The 25,295-nt window shown below is 56.1% G+C and overlaps 1 protein-coding gene across 3 annotated transcripts in view; it reads left to right on the top strand.

Moving 5' to 3' along the window:
• The window catches only part of LOC111149641 (cortactin), a 31,441-nt gene extending 26,795 nt beyond the window's left edge, over positions 1 to 4,646 (top strand). For all 3 annotated transcript variants that reach the window (XM_022506834.1, XM_022506837.1, XM_022506835.1), the window contains 3 exons: positions 1,420 to 1,564; positions 2,238 to 2,309; positions 3,459 to 4,646. In XM_022506834.1, coding sequence (XP_022362542.1) covers positions 1,420 to 1,564; positions 2,238 to 2,309; positions 3,459 to 3,595 — 354 coding nt within the window. In that variant the 3' untranslated portion in view covers positions 3,596 to 4,646. The remainder of the gene's footprint in view (positions 1 to 1,419; positions 1,565 to 2,237; positions 2,310 to 3,458) is intronic.
• The last annotated feature ends 20,649 nt before the right edge of the window (positions 4,647 to 25,295 follow it).

Here is a 25,295-nt window from a genome sequence, read left to right as displayed (position 1 = left end):
CCGTCTGCTGTACCTGACACTGACCCCGTCCCTTAGTCTAGAGACCCGGTTCCTGGCACGTGAGGCGGCTTCCCAGCTGGCCTCGCCAGCTGTCCCTCCCGGTCCTTCCTGAACATTGTGCTCCCCGGTGACCGTCTTTGGCCGGTAATCCTCATTCCCGTCATCCGTGCCTTGTGGCCGCCGGCTCGTGTCCTGTCTTCTTTACTGGGCTCTGAGTTGACTGGGCTCCCCGCCTCACCGTTCCTCATTCCGTCGCGGGGTGTCTGCCCTGCCTCGGCAGAGATCTCTCGGGAGACCGCTGCCACTGCCTCAGTGCCCACCTGGCTGAGCCCTGTGTCCTGTCTCCTCTGTCCCCACGCTGCTGCTCTGGTTCCCTTGCCCACCTCTCTCACTGGGGCATCAGGGCCATTGTGTGGTGAGGAACAGAAGCTGCCTCAGCTCAGCTGACAGTTGAAGGGGGCCTCCCGGCTCGCTCAGGAACCAGAGAGCTCCGGGCAGCAAGCCTGCATCTCGGGGGGAATCACGTGGCCACTGGGCTCCCTCTGCGTGGTGCTCGTGTCTTCCTGGACCTCGTAGGCATTGGGGCATGATCTTGGGGCTCATAACCCACTGGCAAGAGGGCCCTTGAGCGATCTCCCCTCGTCCTGTTGCATTGCCGGCCGGTCACTGAGGAGTTGGTTCTCTGAGAAGGCGGCGTGGCTTGCTGTCCCTGGCCGGAGGGGGGGGGGGTCCCGTGACTGGCAGCCCTGTCAGAACCACGTGAGATGCTGGGGGCAGAGGTGCTAACGCCAGAAGACAGGGAGTGGGGGGCCACTGGCAGCCCAGGATGGGGTCCCCTGCGCCTCCGGGCTGCTCTGGGTCCGCGGGGCAGCTGGCACAGTGCCCCCGTACCGCGACTGGCCTCTGGCCCTCCAGGGCATCCCCGCACATCCATGGACTCTGGGCCTGTCGCTCCTTTGTGGCTGCGTCCTTGAGTGGCACAGGGCCTGGCCTGGATGCAGGGTCCCCTCTCCGTGGCCTCCCTCGTGGCTCTCACGGGCTGCCCTAGCCACGATGGTCATCGGCCAGCAAAAGCCAGTACCTGACCCCACTGGTTCTTACTGGGGCTTATCTATGTTTCCTTTCTCTCTCTGACCCCCCTGAGGGTACCTTCGGATGGACCCTGGTCAGAAAGATGGCCTAAAGCCACTTCCTTCCATTCGGGTCAGAAGTCTTGCTGACCGAGCAGCCTGGCGTGGACCTCCCCTGAGTGCCTGCGCTTGCCCTCAGCTTGCCGGTCACTCTCCCTTCCCCTGGGGGATTCGGGCAGACTCAGTGCCCACGTGTCTGTGCCGCAATCCCCCTGGGTCTGACGAGTCATGTGTTGGGGACCCAGCGTGGGCCACGGGTCACGTCTCCTCCACCCTTCCCCCTCCTCAGGACGCGGCTTCATTCAGGGCTGAGCCCGAGCCTGTGTATAGCGTGGAAGCGGCCGGCTACCAGGAGGCCAGCAGCCAGCAGGGCCCGGCCTACGCCTCGGACGCCGTCTATGAGGCCACAGAGGCCCCCGGCCACTATCAAACAGGTACGGGTACAGGGGTGCCCCACCAAGTCCCCTGTTTCCGCTCCTCTGTGGAAGGGGTGCCCGCCAGACCTCCCTCCCCAGGGCTTAGCAGGGGCTCCCACGGGGGTTCCAGGAAGGCCCGGCTGCTCCGGGGTGGTGGGCGCAAGGAGTGTGAAGGACAGGGCTTCTGCAGTCCCTTCGCGGTGGGCACTTGGGGCAGAGCCGGGCTCCAGGAACACAGAGCCTTTTGAGGTCCCTAAAGATGATTTTTATAAACTCTGAAAATCGTATAGATGTTTCAGTGGAGTGAACCGTGGAATCGGTCTCTTAGCTTTAAAGATGAGTTTTCCTTCCGTGTGTTTGGGCTGATGGAACCTGAACCCATCCGAGAACACAGCTCAGGACAGAGCCTTCGCGTTTCCCCCAGTGTGACGTCAGGTGTCGGGCAGCACGGGCCCCTCTGAGAACCAGACACACGCAGTGTAGCAGCCCGTCCTCTAAGAGCGGCCTCGGTGCCCACCCCGGTTGTCCTGCTGCGGGCTGGCGTCGGCGTTGGGAGGCAGGGGCTTTGCTCCTTAAACCCGGGGTCCGTCCTTTTCCCGATGGGCGTCCGCGGCTGGCTGACAAAGGCGACATGGCTCGGCGCCCCGGGGCGCTTTGGTTAACTCTCAGCTCTTGTCTCGGTTATTTTTAGAGGAAAACACCTACGACGAGTATGAGAGCGACCTCGGGATCACAGCCGTCGCCCTGTATGACTACCAGGCCGGTGAGGGACCCGCCTTCCCACTCCCTGCCTGTTCTCTGCTGCTGCTCTTGGGGGTTTCACTCCCAGACCTTACTACAATTTTTAAGAAGTAACTTGTGTTGAAATCATCTCAGAGTTCCAGAATCTCCCATCTCCCCTCCGTTTTTCGGTATCCCCAAACCTTCGGTTATTCTTAGTTAGGCACAGGGGTGCCCTGGGGCCCCTAGAGGGCCCAGCGTGAACTCCCCGAAACTGAGGACACTGCCCACCCCAAAGCACGATCCGTCCCCCAGTGGGAGAGTCAGCCCTCAGACGCCATGACATCTGTGGCCGGTCCGTTGTTATCTTCTGTCCCGGCCGCCTCTTGTCGTATTGGTACCAGCTGCCTCCGATCTGCCCTGAGGCCTCTCGTCCTGGGGGGACCCGCGGCTGTGCTCCAAGGACGGGGCGGTCCTGGGAGAGCTTCCAGGTCTTCACTGCATGCCATGTGGGACCTGCATGGGTCCCTCTGTCTGTCCTGCCCCACGGGGTCCCCACCGCCCCGGTCCAGTGTGCAGGCCACATTCTACCCCGCAAAGCCAGCCTTCCTCCCTTCGCTGCTGCTGAGGGGTATTTTGGGGTGTCCCCGAGAGCCTGTGTGTCGTCCTCAGGCTGCTGGCTGTATCCCTGCCCCCTCCAGCCCTTGGCGGGGCGTGGCCTTGTCCCTTCCCTGCTGGTGGTGCCGCCCTCCTGCCCCGGGAAGAGCGTTCCCCCTCCCGTTGACTTACATCTGTTCACGCCTTCTGTTGATCCCGGTGTGGGTGTCGTGGAGTGGGGCACCTGGAGTTTCTACAGTGTGGTGCGTTTACCCTTGAACGTGCCTCCCTGGCCGCCGGCTCGCCTCTGTCCTAGGCTCCCCTTGGTGCCTTATAAGTACTCTCCAGTGGGAGAACCGGGGAAGCCTGGCGGCGGGGGCCCGGGCACGGGCTCTGTGTCTCGTGCTGGGGGCTGGTGTGCACAGGGAAGGGCGGGCAGGTGGAAGGAAGGCTGTGCCACGTGGGAAGGCTCTCCGTGCTCTGCTGCCTGGCCGGGGGCTGCCAGCCCCGCCAGCGGCTGCCAGGGCACTCCCTCCTGCAGACCGGGCTGTGCCGCGGTCGGAGCGCCACGTCCTCTCTTTGTGCTCTCTCCTAGCGGGCGACGACGAGATCTCCTTCGACCCTGACGACATCGTCACTAACATAGAGATGATCGATGACGGCTGGTGGCGCGGGCTGTGCAAGGGCAGGTACGGGCTCTTCCCGGCCAACTACGTGGAGCTACGGCCGTAGGCGCCGGGACCGGGGGCCGCAGGACACGGCGCCTTTCCGCGGGGCCCTCCTGCCGATGCTTCTGGAGATGCTCACGCCGCAGAACACGCGAATGTATTGTAGCTGCGCTCCTTAGGAGGACTTGGTAATCGAGTCTACGCATTTCAGGCGTTTTCCTTGTTTCTGCCAAACCAACTGTCATGGGAGCCGCTTGGGGACCCTCCGCTGTCCTGAGTGCGTGCTGTCCTTGCCCCCGCTGGCGGCGGTCGGGGCCCCCGACGCACGTGGCCTATGCTCAGACCCGCCCTGCAGTGTCCCAGGGGAGTCCCTGGCCCCGGTAGAGGGAGGTCTGGCGGGAGGTTGGGACTGAGGGCAGGGGCGCCACAGGCGGTGGCTTTAGCTCTGGGTGGGAGCGTCTTCCTGTTCCCCAGACCCCGCGCACTCCGCCTCGTCCCGTCCCTCCCCTGACGCCTGACGCCGGGAGGACCGATTCTGCCCCCGCTCCTGCCCCTGAAGCAGCATCTCCCAGTCCAGCGTCTCCCAGCCCGTGCACACTGCCCTCTGGGTGCCCTGGGCGGCCTCCTGCCACCGCACCCTGTGTCTGCTGGGCAAGAGACAGGTGTTTGCTGCCAGCCGGCAGGCGTCTTCACAGTCGTACCCTGTCAGAGACGGTTTTCCCATTGGGGCACTCATATTCGTTGTGCCAAAATACCGTGTCCTGTGACAGTCCGGCACGATCCGTTGAATTGAAGAGGGAAGCAGAGAGCGCGTTCTCCCCGCCGGGTGCTCCCTGTGCATGCCGCCCGGGAGCACGTCGCCCCCCTGAGAGTCGGGGAGGCCAGGGTGCGCTGGCAACGGTCAGGGGCAGTGTCTTTCCGGAAGATTCTGTGGAGGTGTCTCAGGTGTTGGGGATGTGAGCATCTACTTCCTGAAGTGTGTTTCTGCATAATCTTTGCTTTACCACAATTAGGTCGGGTTTTATATGCGATTATTGTATCTAAGTTTCTGTAGCACACATCATAGATATGATTTTTTTTAAATTAATTATCCAGAATAAACTTTTTTTGATCCACTTGCTGGCTCATGTCCCTCTGGTATTGGTCACTTTGTTCCACGTGGAAGCTGACTTCCTGACCCTTGACCTGTGGTTTATCAGGTTTAGATGCACGAAAGATTCCCTTTTTAAGAGGTGTGCTCCTTAAAAGGCACTTTTCATGAAGAGAAATGGGTTTATGCTGTGATGTTGTCCATTTTTTAAGGCAGGAATTCTAAGCAAAACAGGAAACCGCCTATTTAAAATAAAAATTAGTTAGGATGGCAGAGGAGCCGGCGAGCGTGGGGGTCAGGGACCGGCAGATTCCGTGAGCAGATAGGGGCCACCTGGCGGGGTGGTCATCTGCTCCTGTGCGTGTGGGCTCTGTGTCGGGGTCCCCCCAGCGTGGCGGTGAAGGGGCCGTGGTCACAGACCTGGCTCCCCAGACACTGTGGCACTCAGCAGGCTTCTTGTGGGCGTGTGATGTGGCAGGACAGGGCTTGGAGGCTTCTGGAAGTGCCACCCTCGCCGCCCCTGGGAGATGTGAGGGACAGTGCCGATCGGAGACAATCCAGAGTCGTGCTGTCCTCCATGTACAGGAGTTGGGGGGTCGCCCACCGCCACTACAGCTCTGCTGGGACCTCACGTGGGCAGAGTCCTGCAGGAGCTTTCCTTCGGTGGCCGCCTTGTGTCACTCCACGTCACGTCCTCCAGGTCTGTCCCCGCTGTGCAGGTTTCCATGTGTCCTTGGGGTTTATTTTGGCTGTGACAGTCCCATTGTGTGGATGGACCCCTTATCCATCTGTGGACGGTCGACTTGCCTCCGCCTTCTGGTGGTCGGGTCACCCACTTCCTCTCACACCCGCTGTGTCCAGCCGCCCACCCCTACCACCCCACTGCCGCCCCCTCAGACCACGGTGGACTGGAGCTGTCCTCCTCACGCCCCCACCCTTCCACCACCCGTGTCCTGAGAATGTCCTTTGCGGCCGCTCCGGTGCCGTTCCCCTGTGCCTTCGTGGTCTTGATGTTCTCTCCTGATCTCTAAATGTCAGGATGTCCCAGGGCTTTGTCCTCGAGCATGCTTCTGTTCTGTCGGACCCACACCTGGGGAGGGCCCTGCAGACCAGGCCTCCCTGAGCACATCAAACTGGCTTCTTGGCTTAGCTCATGCAGGCTGGACTCCGATCTTGCCGCAAGCCGGCGCTTCCCGCAGACCCTCGGCTCAGCCGAAAAGTGCCTGCATCCTTCCCTCACAGATGCCCCCAGCCTTGGAGTCACCCGACTCCTTCCTTCTCCCTCTGTCCCACGTGCTAGCAAGACCTGTTGGCTGCGTCGTGATGCATGGCCCACCTTACTGCTGTCACCCTGAGTTCCTCACCCCTCGCCTAGGTTATCTGATAGCTCCCACCTGGGTTTCCTACCTCCTCTGCCCTTTAAAGATGTTCTTTCCTGGGCTCTGAACTCGCGAGCCGCTCCCGTGTCCCTGGGAGTCAGGCTGCGGTCCTCCTGCTCTCCTGCCTGATGCGCCAGCACCTGCCCCTGCCTCAGGGCCTTTGCACTTGTGCTTCCTTCTGCCCAGAGCCCCACAGGCTTACTCCCTCACTTCCAGCTGGTGCCTTCTCAGGGGCTACCCTGATCCCTCCTAAGAAAACAGTGGGTCTCCCCTGAACCCAGCCCCCATGCCCTTTATCTTGTTCTCTTTTCTGTAGCAGGTATCGCTTATGTTACATTGTATGATTTTTATTTATTTATTTTTTATTTTATTTTATTTTTTTAAAGATTTTATTGCTTTATTTGACAGAGATCACAAGTAGGCAGGGGCAGGCAGAGAGAGAGGAGGAACCAGGCTCCCGGCTGAGCAGAGAGCCCGATGTGGGGCTCGATCCCAGGACCCTGAGATCATGACCCGAGCTGAAGGCAGAGGCTTTAACCCACTGAGCCACCCAGGCGCCCCACATTGTATGATTTTTAAAACTGCTTTATTGGGATACAATTCAGATATCACACAAGTGACCCTTTTAATTTAGCACGTAATCCGGTGGTGCTCTGTGTGTTTGGAGTTGTGCACCGTGAGCACATCTTAGAACACGCCCCTCTCCCTGGAGAGAAGCCCTGTGCCCGGTGGCAGTCAGTTCCTGACCCCCTGCCGCCAGCCCAGGCACCCCCTCACCCCCTCACCCGCTCTCCGATCTGCCTACTCGGAACGTCCCGCGTACATCCAGGACATACGGGCTGTGTTTTCTGGATGGGCTCTGCGCACCGTCTCCTGTCTGGACCGCCGGCCGCGAGGACGCGGGGTCTGTGTTGTAAGCAGATGTGTCTCCAGCTGCTGGAACAGTGGCTGCACCCACGGGTCCTCATTAGATTGCTGCGGGCGAGTTATTTGTGGAGCGGGTTCTGCGCGGGGCTGTTGATGGAGGACCATGGGCGGCTGCCCGCGGAGCGGCGACCCTTACCTGGAAAGGGCAGCACGCGCTTCCCGAACCTCAGCGGGGCGCGGGGCGCCGTCCCTCAGAAGCCGCATCTGGAGAGTGGCTCAGTTTCCAGCCCGACTCACTGCGTCCTGTTCAGTTCACTGGTCAGGACAAACACCGTACATGCTTCATCCACAATATTTGTAAAATGCCTCTTTCAACACCCACCCCCCATCAGTTCAGAAGTCACCTTTATCTTGGGTGCTGTTGCCTAAGAGGCGGGTTCCTGTAGACCAGGGGTGGGAGGACGGGGAGGTGGAGGGTCGAGGAGGCCCGCGCACACATGCTGGCCCTGTTTTACTGCGTATTTGACCGTTAGCTCGGCCTGGCTCAAGTACTTCGTATCATCAAACCATCATGAGCGCACATTGAAGATAGCGCAGCGTCACGAGGTCTGCTGTGGAAAGCGAAACCTCTTCCCCACTGTCCTCTCCCTCACTCCCTGAGGGTGATTTTGTGAATGATTTATAGGATTTTTAACGAAAAATTCATATATACAAGCACATGCATTTACAACAGTTTTTCTTCTTCATACACAGAGAGCTCTGTACCGTGCTTCGGTTTCCGTGGCTTGCTTTCTTTTTTTTTTTTTTTTTTTTTTTAATTTTTTTTAAATTTTATTTATTTATTTGACAGACAGAGATCACAAGCAGGCAGAGAGGCAGGGAGAGAGAGAGGAAGGGAAGCAGGCTCCCTGCTGAGCAGAGAGCCCGATGTGGGACTTGATCCCAGGACCCTGGGATCATGACCTGAGCCGAAGGCAGCGGCTCAACCCACTGAGCCACCCAGGCGCCCTCTGTGGCTTGCTTTCTAACAAAAGGTAGATTTTGTCCATCTTGATCACATCCCTTTTTGTATCCTCTGCGTAGAGTTTCTCTCAGGAATGGGACGATTAGTTGAGTCCCACGGGTAGACATTTTGCTGTCGCGGACGGCGCCCCCCGGTCTCACTGCACGTTTGGGCACAAGTGTGCGGAGGAGGAACATTCACAAGTGGCCTGCCTGAGAGCAGCTGACGACGGGTTGCCTCTCCCCACCTCCCTGTTAGTCACCGACCGCCATTGTCTTCAGAGTTGCAGCCCACGACGTATTTTTCCATCACTTGCAACTAGATGCAGTCGTGTGACTGGCTTGGAAGTGGAATTTCGTTGGGGAGGATTTCTGGGAAGGTCCTAACGGAGAGGACTGACAGCAGGAGTATCTTTTGACCTCCTCCTTCCTTCCATGTCTCCTTTCTGTTGTCTGGAATATGGGTGTGATGGCTGGAGCTCTGCCAGCTCTTTTGGGCTCTGAGGCACTTTGAAGGTACTTTCTGAGGGTAGTGGAACAGTCCGAAAGAGCCTGGGTTTGTGACAACATCAAGGAACCGCCATGCTAGTCTGGTATGCTTCGGTACTTTCTTTTTTTTCTTCAATGAGGCAGAGACAAATTTTTTTTTTAAGATTTTATTTATTTATTTGACAGAGATCACAAGTAGGCAGAGAAGCAGGCAGAGAGAGAGGAAGGGAAGCAGGCTCCCTGCTGAGCAGAGAGCTCGACTCGGGGCTCGATCCCAGGACCCTGAGATCATGACCTGAGCCGAAGGCAGAGGCTTTAACCCACTGAGCCACCCAGATGCCCATAAATTCTTATTCTGTCTAGACCATCGTTATTTCCAGTATCTGCTGTAGGTGCAAAGAGTTCCCAGCTAATTTGCTGGGTCAGTGAGGATGAAATTTCCCTAGTGAAAGGTTTGCACATGATGGCACGTTTCTTCACTTTGGCCAAATTCAAGTATTATAAAAATTGCAGGTCTCTGACCACCTAATACATGAACATGCATATTCTTGTTGCTCGTGTTTCATTTTACTTCCAGGATGGCCCCTTCCTGTCCTGCCCTCTCCTTTTATCGCCTTCTCTTGCTTGCTTATGCAGCACAGGCAACTCACGACAGCTCCCAGTGACCATTCAGACGAGGACTCAGTTCTGGAAATACTTGGAACTGGACATTATGACAACCCTCTTGCCATAAACACCAAATATGTTAGACAAATGCTAACCGACATCTTTTAGACATAAAGCTGAGGTTGTAGGAAGGTTAAGGATATCCTCGGGGCAGAATAGCAGGGGACGCAGGAGCCAGACAGAAAGCTCAGCTCCCGGTCCTGACGAGCACACGGTCCCTGGTGCGCGGCAGGTCGAGGGGTTCGCCCGCACACGGGGCGGGAGGCACGGCTTGAGGCCCAGCGGAGAGCCCTGCTGGAACAGAGGACCTCAACAAAGCTGGGGCCCTTAACAGGACATGGCCTCGAGGTAAGAGTGGCAGGGTACGCGTCTGCCCGTTGGCAAGGCCAGAGACCCCTACGACATGTCTGTCTCGCCCGCGGGTCTGGGCAGGGAAAAGGAGGTTTTGATATTTGGTCAAGATCTTGATTAAAGGAGATTAACTGAAACTGAGGAATTGGAAAAGGTGAGCTTGGCAGAACCCCCGAGTGGCCCAGAAAGAATGGAGGAGGACATTAGGCCAGATGTTCTCCCAAACTAGCTCAAGGGGTGACCTGAACTCAGGACCACTTGGTTGCCCGCTCACTGAGCAAATAGCGATTTCCTACTATTTCCCCACCTCTTTGCTTAGGAATTGGGGACCCAGAGGGCACCTGGGTGGCCCAGTCAGTTAAGCCTCTGCTGTTGGCTCGGATCCTGACCCCAGAGCCCCGCATGAAGCTCCCTGCTCAGGAGGGAGTCTGTGTCTCCCCTGCCCCTTCCCCCTACTCGTGCTTGCTCTCTCTCAAATAAATAAATAAACCTTAAAGAAAAAAAAAGAATTGGGAATGCAGAGATAAGGAGACCGTCTCTGTACAGCTGTAGAAAGCAAAACTGTGGTTACCGGGGGCTGGAGGTCAGGGGAAGCAGGGGGAGACTGCTCATGGCTCTGAGGTTTCTTTGTGGCGCCCTGGCGTTCAGCATTAGAAACAGGTGCTGCTCGCACAACATTGTGAGCGCTCGAAATGTCACTGAATCGTATGCCGAAATGATAAATGGTTTAAAGGAAAGGAGAGAGACGGTCCCCACCCTGTACTTTGTGGGTGTGGGGACAGATGTCTGATACCAGACGAAAGGCAGGAGTGCCACAGGCATCAGAGGAGGGCAGCTGGGCGGAGTCAGGGACAGGTTCAGGGAGGAGGCCGGGCTTGAGCTGGGGCTGGGTGGGCAAGTACAAGACAGCCGGGGGGCGGGGAGCGGGGTGGTCTGAGTAGAAGGACAGACTGTGTGCGAGCGGGGCCTTGCTGTTGCGGGACGCTCGGGCACAGGGGGGTGCAGGCCAGTGACAGGGCCCGGGCTGCACTCTGAGCGCACGGCAGTTGCTGCTGACCTTCAAGCCCTGAAGTGACCCCGCCTGTTTTCTGGAAGGTTCAGTTTAGGCGTCTGACCTGTCTGCGTCATGCTTCAGGTCTCAGCACCAAAGTCCTTAAAGACGGATGTCAGAAAGCAAACTAAAGTTTCAGAATTGAACCCTTTGTATTTCAAGGGTCTTTATTCCCTTTTGCCCTTGTGTATTGCGAAGGAGAAAAAAAGCCTCATTTCATTTACTGAAAACAAAGGAAACACAGTGTTACCTATGCTTGTTTAAAAAATTTCTTTTTCGGGGTCCCAAGGGGGCTCAGCGTTGGGTATCTGCCATCGGCTCAGGTCATGATCCCAGGGTTCTGGGATCAACCCCCGCTTCGGGCTCCCTGCTCAGCAGGGAGTCTGCTTCTCCCTCTCCCACTCCCCCTGCTTGTGTTCCTCTCTTTCCCTGTCACTCTGTCAAATAAATAGATAAAATCCTTAAAAATAAATAATTAATTTTAAAAACCTTTTTTTTAACTGGTGGGAATATGGGATTGGAGTTGATCCTGGGTTCTGTATTGTGTCCTGTTGATCTGTTTATCTTTCCCCCGGTACCAGCAGTCTTGGTTACCGCGGCCGTGCCGGGAGTCTTGAACTTGGCTAGACTGATCCTCTCTCACTTGATTCTTCTTTTCAGAATTGTCTTAGCTTTTACAGGTCTTTGCTTTTCCACAGATGGCTAGAATAGGTTATATCTACGACAGATCTCACTGGGATTGGGATGGGATTACGCTACGCGCGCGTCACCTTCGCCATGTAGTGAGCCGCAGTATGGGAACGTGGGATTTCCTTCCGTTGATTTGCATCTGGTTTCATTGCTCGCATCAGCAGTTTCTAGTTTTCAGCATCTGAGTCTTACGTGGACCTCATCAGACCCACATCTAAGCGTTCAGTTTACTTTGAACAGTTATAAACTCTGTTTCTGTGTTCAGGGTACACACACCCGCTGCTGGTCTGTGGAAGAAACACAATTGGTTTTGTCTGTTTATCTTATATCTTGTAACCCTGCTGCGCTCCCTTATAAATTCTAGAAAGTTTTGTTGTTTTTGTAGACTCCGGGGGATTTTCTGTGCAGACAATCATATCACCTGCAGAACGGGACCGTCTTACCTCTTCTTTCCAACCTGTGTGCCTTTTCCTGTCATATTACCTTGGCTGCAACACCCAGCAGTAGGTGGACAGTGGTGACAGCAGACTTCCTGGTTCCCAGTCTTTGGGGCAAACCCTCAGTGTTTCCCTATTTAGTGGAGTGTTACGTGTGGGTTTCTGGTAGATGCTCCTTACCCCTTTATAACAGTACTGACGAGGCGTGTCTTCTGGGCCTCCCTTCATCTGTAACCTGCAGTGATGATGTCCCAGCCGACCTCCAAGGGGACCCCAGTGCTCCAGGATTGTGCCCCTGTGCAGCCCCTCCCTGTAGAACAGGGCAGCCCGGGTCGTGATAGGATGCCGGGAAAACGGCGGGGTGTCACCTCCAGTTGTGAGTCCTAGGAGACACCGCGGTTTCTGCCTTGCTCTCTGAGGTCGTGGGCTTTCAGAGAAGCTGGCTCTGTCACGAGGGCACTCAGTCCTCTGGAGAGGTCGGGGTGGTGCGGAGCTGAGGCCTCCTGCCAATAGTCGTGCGAGTGCGCCACCTTGGAAACGAAAGGTGTCTGTCCCCAGAAAGCCTCCGTCAGCATCTCAGCCGAAGCCTCACGAGAGGGGCTGAGCCCCCTTCACCTCGCTGAGCAGCTCCCGAGTTCCTGGCCTGCATAAACAGGATGAGAAAATCCGCGTTTCCTGCGGCGTTAGGCCGCTCAGTTTTGGGGTAACTTACAAGGCAGCAACGTGTCACGAGGGAGACGTTTGAGTTTCTTGTTTGAATCCGGCAAAGAGCAGGCTTGGGCTCCCTCAGAAAACGTTGGCTGTGCTGACGGGCATAGCCTGGTGCCCTCTGTGAGGGGGCGAGAGTCAGGCCCTGCAAGGACTTAGGAAAATGCAGAGACCGGCCCTTAACCCCCACAGTCCTACTGGCAAGGATTCATCCTGCTTGTACGTGCACCTGTGCCTAAAGGCGACGCCCTCCGTGCCCGTCCGCGGGGCCCTGTCAGAGAGCGTGGGAACTCCCCGCTGAGGGGCTGGGCAGCCGAGGAAGAGTAGCCCCCCTGGCCCTGCCCGGGAACCATCACCAGGATGTGTGGGACCTGACAGAGGTGGGCAGTCCCGGGGACAGCGGTTGGGCGATTTCCAGGAGCTCGGAGAGGGAGGCAGTCCTGTCCCAAGGGCGTGCCCGAGAGATGGCCTTCACACACGCACACGGGAATATTCATGGCCGTGCGGCTGCTTTGGGTTTGTTTTCTCAGTATGTTTAAAAGTTATTTATTTATTTGGAGGGGAGGCGTGGAGGGAGAGGGGGTCTTCAAAGCAGATCCCCCGCTGAACGTGGAGCCTCCCGTGGGGCTCGACCCCACGACCCCGAGAGCACGACCCGAGCTGAAACCAGGAGCTGGACGCTCAGCTGTGCCTGCACCTCTCAGGCGCTCCTCGGTCGGTTGGTTGACGTCCAGCGTTTGTAACGCGAGGGCCAGAGCTCCGTCCCCAACTCAAGTTTGTACATTTCCGACTGGCTCTGAGGTCCCTGGGGACACCTCTCGGCCACGTTGGTTTCTGGGAAGACTTCATTCGGGTCCTCAGGGGTCATCCGAGCCCACGGAGTTCTGTCCTTCATCTTCTCTGGCTCCCGTTCCCGCTCCTCAGTCCTGGCCTTGGAGAGGGACGGAGACTCAGCACAGCGTTTCACATCCTCCTCTTCGGCGTCCGCCTGAACAGCGTGTCTGTCCTCTGGCCCGGGAGCCGTCAGGCTGTTGAACTTCTCTAAGTCGTCTACCCCACCAGCCGTCGCCCCACTGGCCTGGTGTAAGCGGGCCGAAGCAGGTGGTTTCCCGGGGAGTAGCCGACCCGGCAGTTAGCATCTGCTTCCAGGATTTCGGGGGGCTAGCAACGCCTTCTTCCGGTTTTGGGGTGTGAGCTCCCCAGAAGCTCCCCAGTCAGTGGCTCTCCGAGCACGCCTTCACCTGGCCATCGTGAGATCCTTTGCCGACCCCGGCGGCCCACGTCCACGGCAGCAAGGAACAGCACGGGGTCCCACCCAGGTTTGTTTCTTAAATCAACTTTGAATTTTGGAATAATTTTAGATGTTTAGGGAAGTTGTAAATTTAATACAGGGAAATTCTTACGTACTCCCTTCCAATTTTCCTTACGATTAACCTCTTGCTCAACCATGGTCCGTCCACTCACTCAAACTAGGAAATGAACATTGGTATGACATCATTAACTAAATGACAGACTTTATTTGGATTTAAATTTTTTTCCATGAAGGTCCTTTTTCTCTTCCACGATCCAGTGTAGGATCCCCCGTTCCATTTAGAAAAGCATTTTTTTCCCTTAAAAAGGAGATTTATTGAGATGTAACTTGCTTACCGTATAGTTCACCTAGCTCATGTACAGTTTTAATGGGTTAAGCGTATTCACAGAGTTATGGAAATACCGCCACTAATTCCGGAACATTTTCAGCACCCAAAAAGCAACCCCGTGCTGGGCGGCGGTCACTCCCCGTCCCCTCCCCCACGTCCGGTCCCCCACTCACCTGCTGGCTGTGTCTCCGGATCTCCGCGTTCCAGACGTTTCACGGAAACGGAATCACACGCTATGTCGTAATTTGCGACAGCCTTCTTCCGCTTGGCGTGATGTTAGAAAGCTTTGTTTTTATAGCCAAAGAACCCCCAAGACTAAAAATTGACAGACGAATGGATACATCAGTTTTGGTATATTCATACAGTGAAGTGTGCTCCACTGGGAACAGGAATGATGTAGAGCCACATCTGTCCTCTTTGATGAGTCTCGAAAGTCATGTAGAAATCAGCCAGCTGCAGGATTCACAACAGCCAAAGATTATCACGCCGGTGACCGTGACGGCCGCCACCTGACTGAGCAGAGTTAAGTGCCGGGCGCTGTTCTCTTTCAGGATCGCTAATTGATTATGCGGGAAGTAGAGATCATTTCTATAAGGTTTTAAACTGCAGTATAGGGGCACCTGGGTGGCTCAGTCGGTTAAGCCTCTCTGCCTTTGGCTCAGGTCATGATCCCGGGGTCCCCGGATCGAGCCCCACATCATGCTCCCTGCTCGAGGAACCTGCTTCTCCCTCTCCCTCTGCCCCTCTGCTCTCTCTGTCAAATAACTAAGTAAAATCTTTAAAAATACACACCATAGGGGCACTGCAGTCAGCTGAGTGTCCGACTCCTGGTTTCAGCTCAGGTCGTGATCTCAGGCTCCCGGGATCCACCTCCAAGTCAGGCTCCTCTCACTGTGTGGATCTGCTTGGATTCTCTCTCCTCCCTCTGCCCCTCCTGCTTGTGCTCACTTGCTCGCTCTCGCTCTCTCTTAAATAAATAAATCTTAATAAAAATAAAATGTGCATAATACTACATATTGTTTATGGACACATACGTAAGCGGTGCATGTACCAACATGCGTAGAGATGAGAAACACTACATCCAGGGCAGTGGTTTCCTCTGACGTGGGGGGAGGGAGGTGGGATTAGGAGGGGACCCAAGGGGCTTCGAGTGTCCCCGTAATGTCTGATGTCGTCAAGCTGGGTGCTGGCTATAGGTGTCCGTCATTCCCCGCCCTTTCAGTGTGCCTGGTATGCTTAATAATTTCAACAAGAGCAAGACTAGTACAGAACAGTGTGTAGAGTGAGCTGTATTTGGGCTTTAGAAATGATTCATATGCATATGCTTACAGATGTATGCACCAGCCCAGGAAAAGAATCGCAGGGAATCCTTAATAGGTACAAGTTCTGGGGAGGTGCTCTGGGGTCTGGACACACACTTTTTCCTGATCGTTCTGGATTTCATACCACGTGCATTTTTACCACTCCATTAAAAAGATGCCCCAACCTGTCTTTGCTTATTCCTTTCGGCATGGGCAAGCCGGCATGCGCAAGCCATTTCCCCCTGAGACCTCATTTGCCCCCACGAGTTCCTGGGGCCACTGGGATCGTCAGTCCATGTTTCAGATGAGGATGCTAAGGGGACCAGAGGTTGCACGCCTCGTGGACTGGTGGCTGGTGCCCGGGCGAGGTCCCACCTTGGGCAGTGAAGCGTGACGGGTGGGTTGTTCAGGGCTTGTCTGCCGGCTCCGTGGCACAGGGCGGAAGCGGCCTCAGGCCCATGGTGCCCTCCCTCTGGGCATTCGGCATGGCTAGATAGGCTGTTCTCCGAGGTGTCCCCACGGAGATCTCAGTGACCTGAGGGCTACAGACCCTGGGAGGGTGGGGTGCGACACGCTCGTGGGGGAGTGTCAGCTGTCCCCTGATGCTGCATCGCTGGAGGCTTAGGGCAGGTTTGTCTTGTAGGGTTTGCTTTGGAGAAGGCATGGGGGTCACCCGGAGGACCCTGCCCCAGAGCTGCTGATTCTGCAGATGGGGGAAGAGGCAAGAATCTGCATTTCTAACCCGGTTCCTGGTGAGCCCTCTGCTGCTGGTCCGTCAACCAGACGTTGACTGAGGACCCCGCCTTAGAGCTTCCTGTCTGTGTGCTGTAGATTGATGGAGCCACAGGGGCGAGCCCAGACAGCAGAGGTACAAACTACCCCCCACAAAGGTCGTGTGTCAGGCTGGACCCCCATGAGCGGCAGCATCAGCACTGCGGTCTGTCATCCATCCCTCCCCCGCTCCGGTCGAATGTGGATGGCCGGCGCAAGGCGCAGTTTCTCTGACTTCCCTTAAGACCCGCCCAAGGAGGGTGTCGGCCACACAGATTTGGGCCTTCCTCTGTTTTAAAATAAAATAAAAAAGATCCTGAGCAGACAGACCCATTTCGCCTTATGTGGGCAAACCTTTATCGAGCTCATCTCATGAACAAGAAGGCAGGTTATTTATTGTGAATGTCTCTGTTGTAAATGAAACTGTACTCGTCTCCCCAAAATGATGTAAGATACGCCATTTGCCGAGTCCCCTGCCATCTGGAAACCCCCACCTAGTAACCATTCTTGCTTCACAAGCCCACATGTAACGCCACACCCCTGAGCTTCCTACCACTTTCAAATTGGAAATCGCCCTGTTTGAGAACAGGTTGTTTCTCCCTCCATAAAGTGTTCATAGAGTAGAGCTCTCGGAATGCTGACGTGTCCTACTGAAACGGGATGCCGGGGAGGAGGCCTGGTAATGTGCTGGCAGACACTTCTGGGAGCTGCAGTGGGGTGAAGTGAGCAGCCCAGACCAGTCTCCCCAGCAGTGCCTGGGGCTTGCTGGAAAGGCAGCGTCTTCGTGTCCCAACCTGTTCTGGGGGCCTGGGCTGTACGTGGAACCCGGAGATGGAGCTCCGTCCCCTGAAGGATTGCAGCCTACAGAAGCGGGACCTCAGAAGGCTCCAGGGAGTGTAAATGGTCCAGCCTTTGCAGGAAACAGTCTGGCAGTTCCTTGACAGTTTCAGCATGGAGTGCCCACACGACCCAGCAATTCCACTCCCAGGACAGGCGCCCCAAAGAACTGAAAACAGGGACTCACATGTACACGCATGTTCGCAGCAGCAGTACCCACAGCAGCCAGAAGGTGGCGACAGCCCACATGTCCATCAACCGACAAAGGGAAAACCCAAGTGTGGTCTTCCCCTCCCATGAATGTTCTTCAGCCATGAGAGGTGTCCCCCGCTACCCCATGGATGACCCCTGAAAACAATCATGCACGGTGGGAGAGACCAGACTCAAAAGACCACATACTGTGTGATTCCATTTACGTGAAATATCCAGAATGGGCAGCTCCACAGAGACAGACAGATTCCCGGTGCCTGGGGCCCAGGACAGTGGTGGACACGCGATCAGGGACAGAGGGCTTCTCTTTGGCAGGATGGAATGGGACGGTGCTGATGGCCGTACAGTGTTGTGAATGTATTTAATGCCACTGGACTATGTACTTTCTTTCCTTTCCTATTTTTTTTTTTTTAAAGTGGGCTTCATGCCCAGTGTGGAGCCCAACACGGGGCTTGAACTCACGACCCTGAGATCAAGACCTGAGCTGACATCAAGAGTCGGACACTCAATCGACTGGGCCACCCAGGTGCCCCTGGATTGTGTACTTTGAAATGCTCAGTGAGGAAAATCCAGCTGGACACTCTGGTGACCCCACTGTCACCTGTCCGTACGTCCTCTTTCACCTCCTGCCTTTTAGCACAGCCGCAGCTTTGTTCCTGGCAGTGCTGTGCCAACCTGACGGCTCCCTTTCCCGGTCTGCCCTGCTTCTAGGGATGGCTTTAGAAACCACCGTGGCTCATGACATGTTGGTAGACACTTCTGGAACGCGTTGGCTTCCCTGGTAAGGCGAAGCAGACACAGCGGACATGGTCTTCTCCTCTTCTTCCTGGCTTGGATCATAATGAGGCGTGTAGGGTGGCAGCAGCCTTTCCTTGCTGTGAGGCTGACAAGTTGGAGGGGGAGGCTGATCTCAGACTCGACCATGCTGAGCTTTTGGACCAAAGCCAGGGACGGCAGAGGAGCCTCCAGCACACCCTTATCGGGAACGTCCTGTTGTAGGTGCAGGACCTCGAACAGGGTTGATAAAATTCCTGACCTCCTGGAGCTTGCATTTTTGGGTCCTATGGGAAGAATAAAGCACTTCCGGCATAAGCCACTTTCAACGTGAGTTTCCTTTATTTGCAGCCAAACGCTGTCTTTTTTTTTTTTTTTAAAGATTTTATTTATTTATTTGACACAGAGAGAGATCACAAGTAGTCAGAGAGGCAGGCCAGAGAGAGACAGAGGAGGAAGCAGGCTCCCTGAGGAGCAGAGAGCCCTATGCGGGGCTCGATCCCAGGACCCTGGGATCATGACCTGAGCCGAAGGCAGCGGCTTAACCCACTGAGCCACCCAAGCGCCCCCAAACGCTGTCTTTTACTAACACTGATCCGCTTCCAGGGCTGGGGTGAACATGCTCCCAGCTGCGTCAGGTTGCCCGGCCCACGTGGCTAGCAAGCCCGGAGCAGGTGTCTCACTCGGCCCGCAGCTGCCGGCACAGTCCCACCCCCACGGTGGGCGGGGCACCTCGTCCACAGCCCACCTCCTGGCCCCAGGGATGGGCCAAACACCGCCCCTCCTCTCGTTGGGCCAATCACGATTCCCCCTCCTTTGCCAGTTGTGATTGGACCTCACGGGACACGTGCTCAGTGGTCCCTCTGTCCGTCCTGATTGGCCGGTGCGTGGACCGTGACGGGGGGCACGTGGCCGACCGGCCCAGCGTCCTTTGCGGCCAAAGAGGCGCGCCGTGGCGGTGCGGGAGGCGCCGCCATTGCCGCCTTGTCTTGGAAGTGAGGGTCGTGCAGACGTGCGGCCCCTCGTGCCCTGTCTGTGCCCTCGTCCCGCCAGAGCTGTGGCGAAGGCCGCGTCCTCCAGAAGCCAGGCCTGAGGTAGGCGCCCCAGACCCCTGTCTTCCAGAGCCGGGCGGCGCGGCTGAGCCCCTCTCCCTGCCTGGCCGCCCACTGCCCCGTCCGCCTGGGCCCGGTCCCGTTGCTGCTCCCGCAGCGGCCCTGGGAGCTCCGTTGCTCTAGACGGAGCGGGGCCTGGGGTCGCAGGGCGGGGCGGGGGGCACGGGGGGGCCACGGGCAGGGGTCCCAGGGAGCTTTCCAGGCAGGACAGGGAGGGTCGCACGGGGCGGCGGAGCCCTGCAGCCCGGGGGGCGTCGCGGAGGCGGCCTTCCTCCGCAGGGGTGCGCGGGCGGGTGGCTGGGAGGGAGCTACCGCGGGAGCGCCGGGGCCGCGAGGCCCGGGACTGGCAACGCGCGAGCTCGGGCAGGACGGCGCGGTCCGCCTGGGGCGTCCCTGCCGGAGGGGCGCGAGCGTCCGGCCGGGGCCAGCCCTGAGCGGGGGAATCGGCCGCGGGGCCATGAGAGCCGGCAGCGTGCGGGGCGACGCGCTGGTCTCCGAATGCCGCGGTCCAGGAAGCGGCGCGGACACGGGGAGGAACATTCCAGAAGCCGGGGATGCTCGCCGCGGGGCTGTCCTGCTGTGGGAGTGTGGCCGAGCAAGGACCGGCCGGCCAGGCGGGCGGGGCGCAGGTGGCCCTGCGGTGGGGGCCCGGGCCGGCGGCGGAGCTGGGTCTGCGCGGCTGTTCCGGCGCTGCTTCTGCGAACACATCGCGGCCTGCACTTCGCCGTCACCGTCGCACCCGCCGGAGGAGCCATCAGGCTGCCGCTTGCCCTCCCTGCTGCTGCCCGCAGCGGCCACCAGGGCCTGTGTGGGAGGCGCGGGCTGGGCTTTCCTGGCCCACCGTCCCCGGCGCTGAAGGTTTCGCCCGCAGTGGCCCCCAGAGCCTTGATGTCTTTATCAGGACCTTTGTAGTCGCGTTTATAAACTCACGCGACCAAACGGAGCCCTTGTTTTTAGCTTGGGCAGATGGCAGGCTCCAGCCCCGGGAGGAGCCGACGCTCTGCGCGGGAGGCTTCCTGTTGAGCTTCAAAGCCGGGTGGGCCTGGGAGACGCGCGTTCAGACTCCTTGTGTGGCCGTGTGCCGACTCCTTACCTGTCGTTCCTTGGCCTTTGTCCTCCGCCATCCTGGGCGCTTGTGAAGGGGCAGGAAGGGCAGCTCCGGTTCTGCCTGGCGGGAGGAGGCTGTGGGGTGTGGGAGGGAACGCGCTACTGGGGTCGGGAGCCGCACCCGCCAGCGGCTTGGGCTTGCGAACAGAAGCAGGCCTGGCGGGCCTCGGCCAAAAAGGATCCCGCTGGGAGGATGCTGGGTGGTTCGGGGCCATGGGAGGAAGAGTCAGGGCGGGTGGGGTGCTGGGAAGGACAGGGCCCAGGGCGGCTCTGCTCCCGAGGCGAGGACTGCCAGGCTTCAGGATGAACGGTCCCAGCTGCCAGCAGGCCACAGCTGAGAGCATCCGCTTCCTCACCAGGGAAGGACATGGTCCCGTTTTCCACACTGGCCTCACAGAGTCCTGAGAGAATTTAAGCAGGTGCCGCACATCTCTAAGCTGTGGGCCTCTTACAGATACCTAGTTTTTGAGAAGACCTGTGATCCCGAGGTCCTGGCTTCCCTGATCCTACTCGAGGGTGGTGGGATAAGCAGGTTACCTCTGAGTTAAATCTCTCTCCACACCCCGGTGAATGAGCTGGGAGGAACCCCCACCTTGCCCAGCCTCCTGGGCCCCTGGCCCTGCACAGATGCCTTCGGAGGGGCAGAGCAGGTGTGTGTCCTTGTCACGAGTTGTAGACCCTGACCCTGCCAGCAGTTCTAGGGCGCCTGATGGGGGTCTCTTCCCTACCGATGGCCATAGCCCTGGAGGTTCTACAGCAAACCCCGGTTCTGCCGTCATCATGGGCCCTGGCAAGACTTCACTTCCTGTAAAACAGGGCTGTCTGTGTCTACCACAGGGCTGTTGGACACTCAGTGGGTGCAGTGCCAAGTGCCCCCGGGAGATGTACTGTTATTTCTAGCCTGGGATACCTCTTGGGACCATGCACGGAAATAAACTGACCTCTGCCTTGTGCTGTGCTTTCCTCCTGCTCTCTGGGGTTTGAAGAACACACGTAAGCTCACGTAAGCTCCTTGGCAAGACAGACTACGAGCAGGCAGTGGCAGGAAGGCTTGAGGGCTAGGAGCATAGGACAGACGTGCTGCCACCAGATGTAGCTGAGATCAGCTGTCTTTGCACTCAGACCCGCTCGCCTGGCTGCCCTAAAGGCCAGCCTGAGATTTCTCTGGTTCTCATCGCCTATGCGGCCCAGGACTTGCCTGCCTGTCCACATTGTCTGGTGGCTACGGTTGGCACTGGGCACACCCCTATGACTCGGGACACATACATGCTTCCAGCCAAGGCAGCAGCGCCATGTGGAATGGGGACCCCCAAGAAACCCCACCATCTCTCCCAAACCACCTTGTTCAGATTCTCAGATTATCGGCTACATTTGTGGCCTGAAATGAGTAAGTTTGATCTCCAATTGACTTTGGCCTGGTACACAGCAGCACTGATGCTAGTCTTATGAAATAAACAGACACAGCCTGTGGAGGTCTTCTCCCCGAGACACGTGTTTGGCAGAGAGCCCAGAGACATGGCAGTGGACACGGCACAGGGTGCCTGTCTGCCTCTCGACTGGCTGAGCCGTCCCCCGCTCCCACTCAGGCTGTGATGACTGTGGCCCCAAAGGCAGGGTGGCGGCTCCAGACATGCTCTCTACATCCCAGACAGCTTCTAAGATGACCAAGGCCCTCGCATAACTTGTGGCACAGGGAGTGTAGCGCCATTGGGCCAGAATTTGGGTACTTCCTATATAATTTTTCTTTTCAAAGAGAAACGGACTGTGTACTGGCACGTCTTTCATTTGTAAGCGTCGCAAATAGTTCTGTGATGAGGGACCTGAGTCACTAGCAACAAGTATTTGGTTAATTTTTAACAAAATCTGAGAACGGTCCACACTGCTGACTCTGAGAAGCCGCCAACCAAGTGCTGCTGGGGCGACACGCCACCAGGGAGGCAGGCGGCTGCCCAGGACGCCTGCCAGGATGCCGTTCTCTGACGTGGGGACTCACACACTCTGTGTTAAGTCAGCGAGAACACTGCAGGTGGTAGAGCAGAGAGCAGCTCTGATGGAAAATCAACTGATAACACAGTCTTATTTCAATTTTCTTTTTATTGTTTGAGCGACTGTGTGCGTTCCACAGTCTTAGGATGGAGGCTTCAGAATCACGTGTACGTCTTCTCAACATTTCAGTTCTTGAATCGGTTTTTACTTTACGTTGTGCATTGATATGGGCTTCTCAGTTCAGAAAACAAGGCACTAGAACTATTTTATCAGCTACATTAATACAGTGAAGGTATATTGATCCTTTCATTAAATATACAGCATTTGAATACAATATGGTTTTATGCAGATCAGGTTCAAAACACCCAAGGCACACACTTTATTTTTTTTCCTTTTTTTTCATTTCTGTATTTATTTGAAGGCTCATATTAAAGTTTCAGAATTGCTATAAACAGAGAGTTCCAGAGTAGAAGCAATGGACAGTGATTGTTGTCATTTTAAACACAGAACAATAAAGACTGAAATGCAGAGACATGTTACAGGAACAGTAAAGAAAAAAATCATGGATACAGCACGGATTGGAAACTGAAGTGGTCGGGCCTGCTGGCGTCGGAGGGCCAGGTTTGGGAATGACCCGGGCCCCACGGAGCGCGGCTGCCCCCGGCGCGGTTGCGGCTGTGCTCCCCCAACTGCTGTGGGATTTCCACCTATTCACTGGGTACACGGACAGCTACAAGTACAGACAGACGCTCCAGTGCCCTGGCTGGTAACACGCCTCAAAGAAAGTACAAGTCAAAAAGAAGTCTTCCATCTTTTTCCTTAGGACAAACTGGTACATTTACCCAGAAGCGGTCTAGAAGAAACCATTGGAGGTGATGGAGGTGGTTAAGTCTGGGAGAGACCACCGGACAGTGAGGCGGGAGGCCAAAGGGAGGGTGAACTAGGCCGGATAGGAGGATTCAGACTTTTCATGGACACAGAAACACAGTGGCTGCTGTTTGAGTGGAGCGTGTGCCAACATAGAGGCCACTGGCCAGGAACTAAGGACATCAGGTATTCATCGATGAGACCAGAGATGAGGTTCAGTGTTTAAAACATACTTCCCTACAGACAAAGGGATAGCCCCTGTCTTCCTGGCTCAGTTCTCGGCCGAAAGACGCAAATTCTCTTGCCCCCAGCCTCAGTGCCTGCTCGCTGACCGAAATGGGATTGGCTGCACGTTAACCAGAGAGGCCGCCCGGCTCTGCAACCCCACAGCCTGGCGGGAAGATGACGAGCAGGTGGGGCGCAGGGGACCCCCTCGGCGCCACCCCCACTTCCATCCCAAACCAAAGGAAGGCCAGGCCTCTGCTGGGCTCTTCCAGGAGAGCTCGCAGACGTGCGCACTGACACACACACGGCTCCGAAATTGTGCGGGTCTCCGTCCGTGCCGTGAGGGGAGGGAGCCCAGGCAGACGAGCTCTGCGAAGGGAGGTCAGCCTCACGGAGGTTCAGAGGTGATGACGTTCAAAGAGCCTGCGTCAGATTGCAAGTCGGCCGCTCCGGGCTCACCCAGACGGCCTTCACTGTGTGCAATCAGAGCCACACCCTTCGTGCAATCGCATGTTTATTTTTCTTACAGTAATTTTGGTTGCCGTACAAGAGATCGAAGGATCGGGAGGAAGTGCACATTACAGGAGCTTGGTTTTTGTTTTGTTTTGTTTTTTAAAATAAAGTTTAAAAGGAATAAAAGCACAAAAGTAACAGCAACACAGATAATGCGAACACAAGTTACACAAACCATAGTGTGAAACATATTAGTTTCCAAAAAAACAAAAAAAAATTTGTTAATGGGAAAAAAAAATCAGTATTCGTGGCCCACACACACAAAGTCATTGCCAGATCACCTGGGTAATGCTTGCTTGTTCAGTTAACTCAGGAAAAAAAAATCCCCATTTTACTAACTGAAGTACCACAAATAACCCACTTTGTGATATGTAGAGTTCAGCAGGTCAACAGTCACACTGCGTCAGTCTGTAGTCCATGAGCTGACCTAGAATGTGGCGGAGCCCCTGGAGCAGGTGTCTCCGCGGGGGCTTACAGCTGGAGAGTCTGGTCTCGCATACACAATGTTACAGACACTAGGCATGTAAATGCAATTTATTTAAATTACAGTAGATAACAAAAGTTGATCTTAAAACCCGGAATAGTATTAACATGATCTTTATATGAGCAGTTTGACTCGTGTCCCACCCTTGAGGGGGTCATGGAATAGGGCCTGGTCCTAACGTGTCCGAGGGGGGTGGGGAGGGAGAGCAGCGGGGGGCGGTCTCGGGAGGAACTATTGCTTTCTGTAGCAACACCATCGAACAGGGCTAGAGATGGGTTCATCTTGGCAACATGTGTTACTATGATGGTCAGTGCAGGTTCTACGGGTCCTGTGACTTTTCTAGAATAAGACAAGGAAAAATAAGTGACTGCCCGGCTCTTGTTTTTGTTGTTGTCGTGCAGTCTGCTCGCTTCAGATAAGTTGCCCGTGGCCGGACGGCTCTCTACAAAAGGGCGTGGCAGCCAAAGTCCAGTGAGCCTGAAGCCACCAGGTGGCATCCTGGCAGCGCCTTCCCTTCCTGCGCTGTCTCATGCCGGGTGTCGCCCGGCACTGAGCGCGGAGGTCATGCCGAACAGTAGACAGAGGAGGGAAGAGCCAGGGTGAGTGGTGCACTGACTGAATTTTGCTCTATCTCCAAATGGAAGACAAATAATGGCCCAACCACCACCTTTCTGTTTTCTGAACACTCGCAGGTGGCCTCAGCAGGCCACCCGTAGCGTCCCTGGTGCACCCCACGACCGTGGGACCGCAGGTGCGTGGGACAGAAGCGCCTTCGTGTTCAATTGATTTCACGTTGGATCGGGGCATTCTCAGACACAGATTGCCCTGCAGAAGGGTGTGGAACAGAGGAAGGTCCAAAACTCAGTTTCCAATTCAGGGGCATGTGGCTGGAAAAAGTTTGCGCGCGGGTGTGAGTTGTGTGTGTGGTGGTGCATGTTTGCTTTTGGAGAAACTGCTGCATTGTGAATTGTAACCACTTTTGAAGAAGTAATTGTCCTTCGATGACGAAGTTCTAGCAAAGATAGAAAATATAACACAGCTCTGCTGGTTCAGAGGCATCCAAATAAGGTTGATTTAAAAAGGTCATACTTTATAATCCCACAGAAATAGTATTATTAAATCACAAAAGTTTTTTTTTCTTTAACTTTCTAGCACTGAAGTGGCACAAAGGCTGCTGAGTAGACCAGCCACTTTTTTTTTTCTTAAA

Source organism: Enhydra lutris, unplaced genomic scaffold (genome assembly GCF_002288905.1).
Source record: "Enhydra lutris kenyoni isolate GAN:26980312 unplaced genomic scaffold, ASM228890v2 scaffoldscaffold22, whole genome shotgun sequence".
Classification (NCBI taxonomy): domain Eukaryota; kingdom Metazoa; phylum Chordata; class Mammalia; order Carnivora; family Mustelidae; genus Enhydra; species Enhydra lutris.
This window is presented reverse-complemented; position numbering and strand designations above follow the sequence as displayed.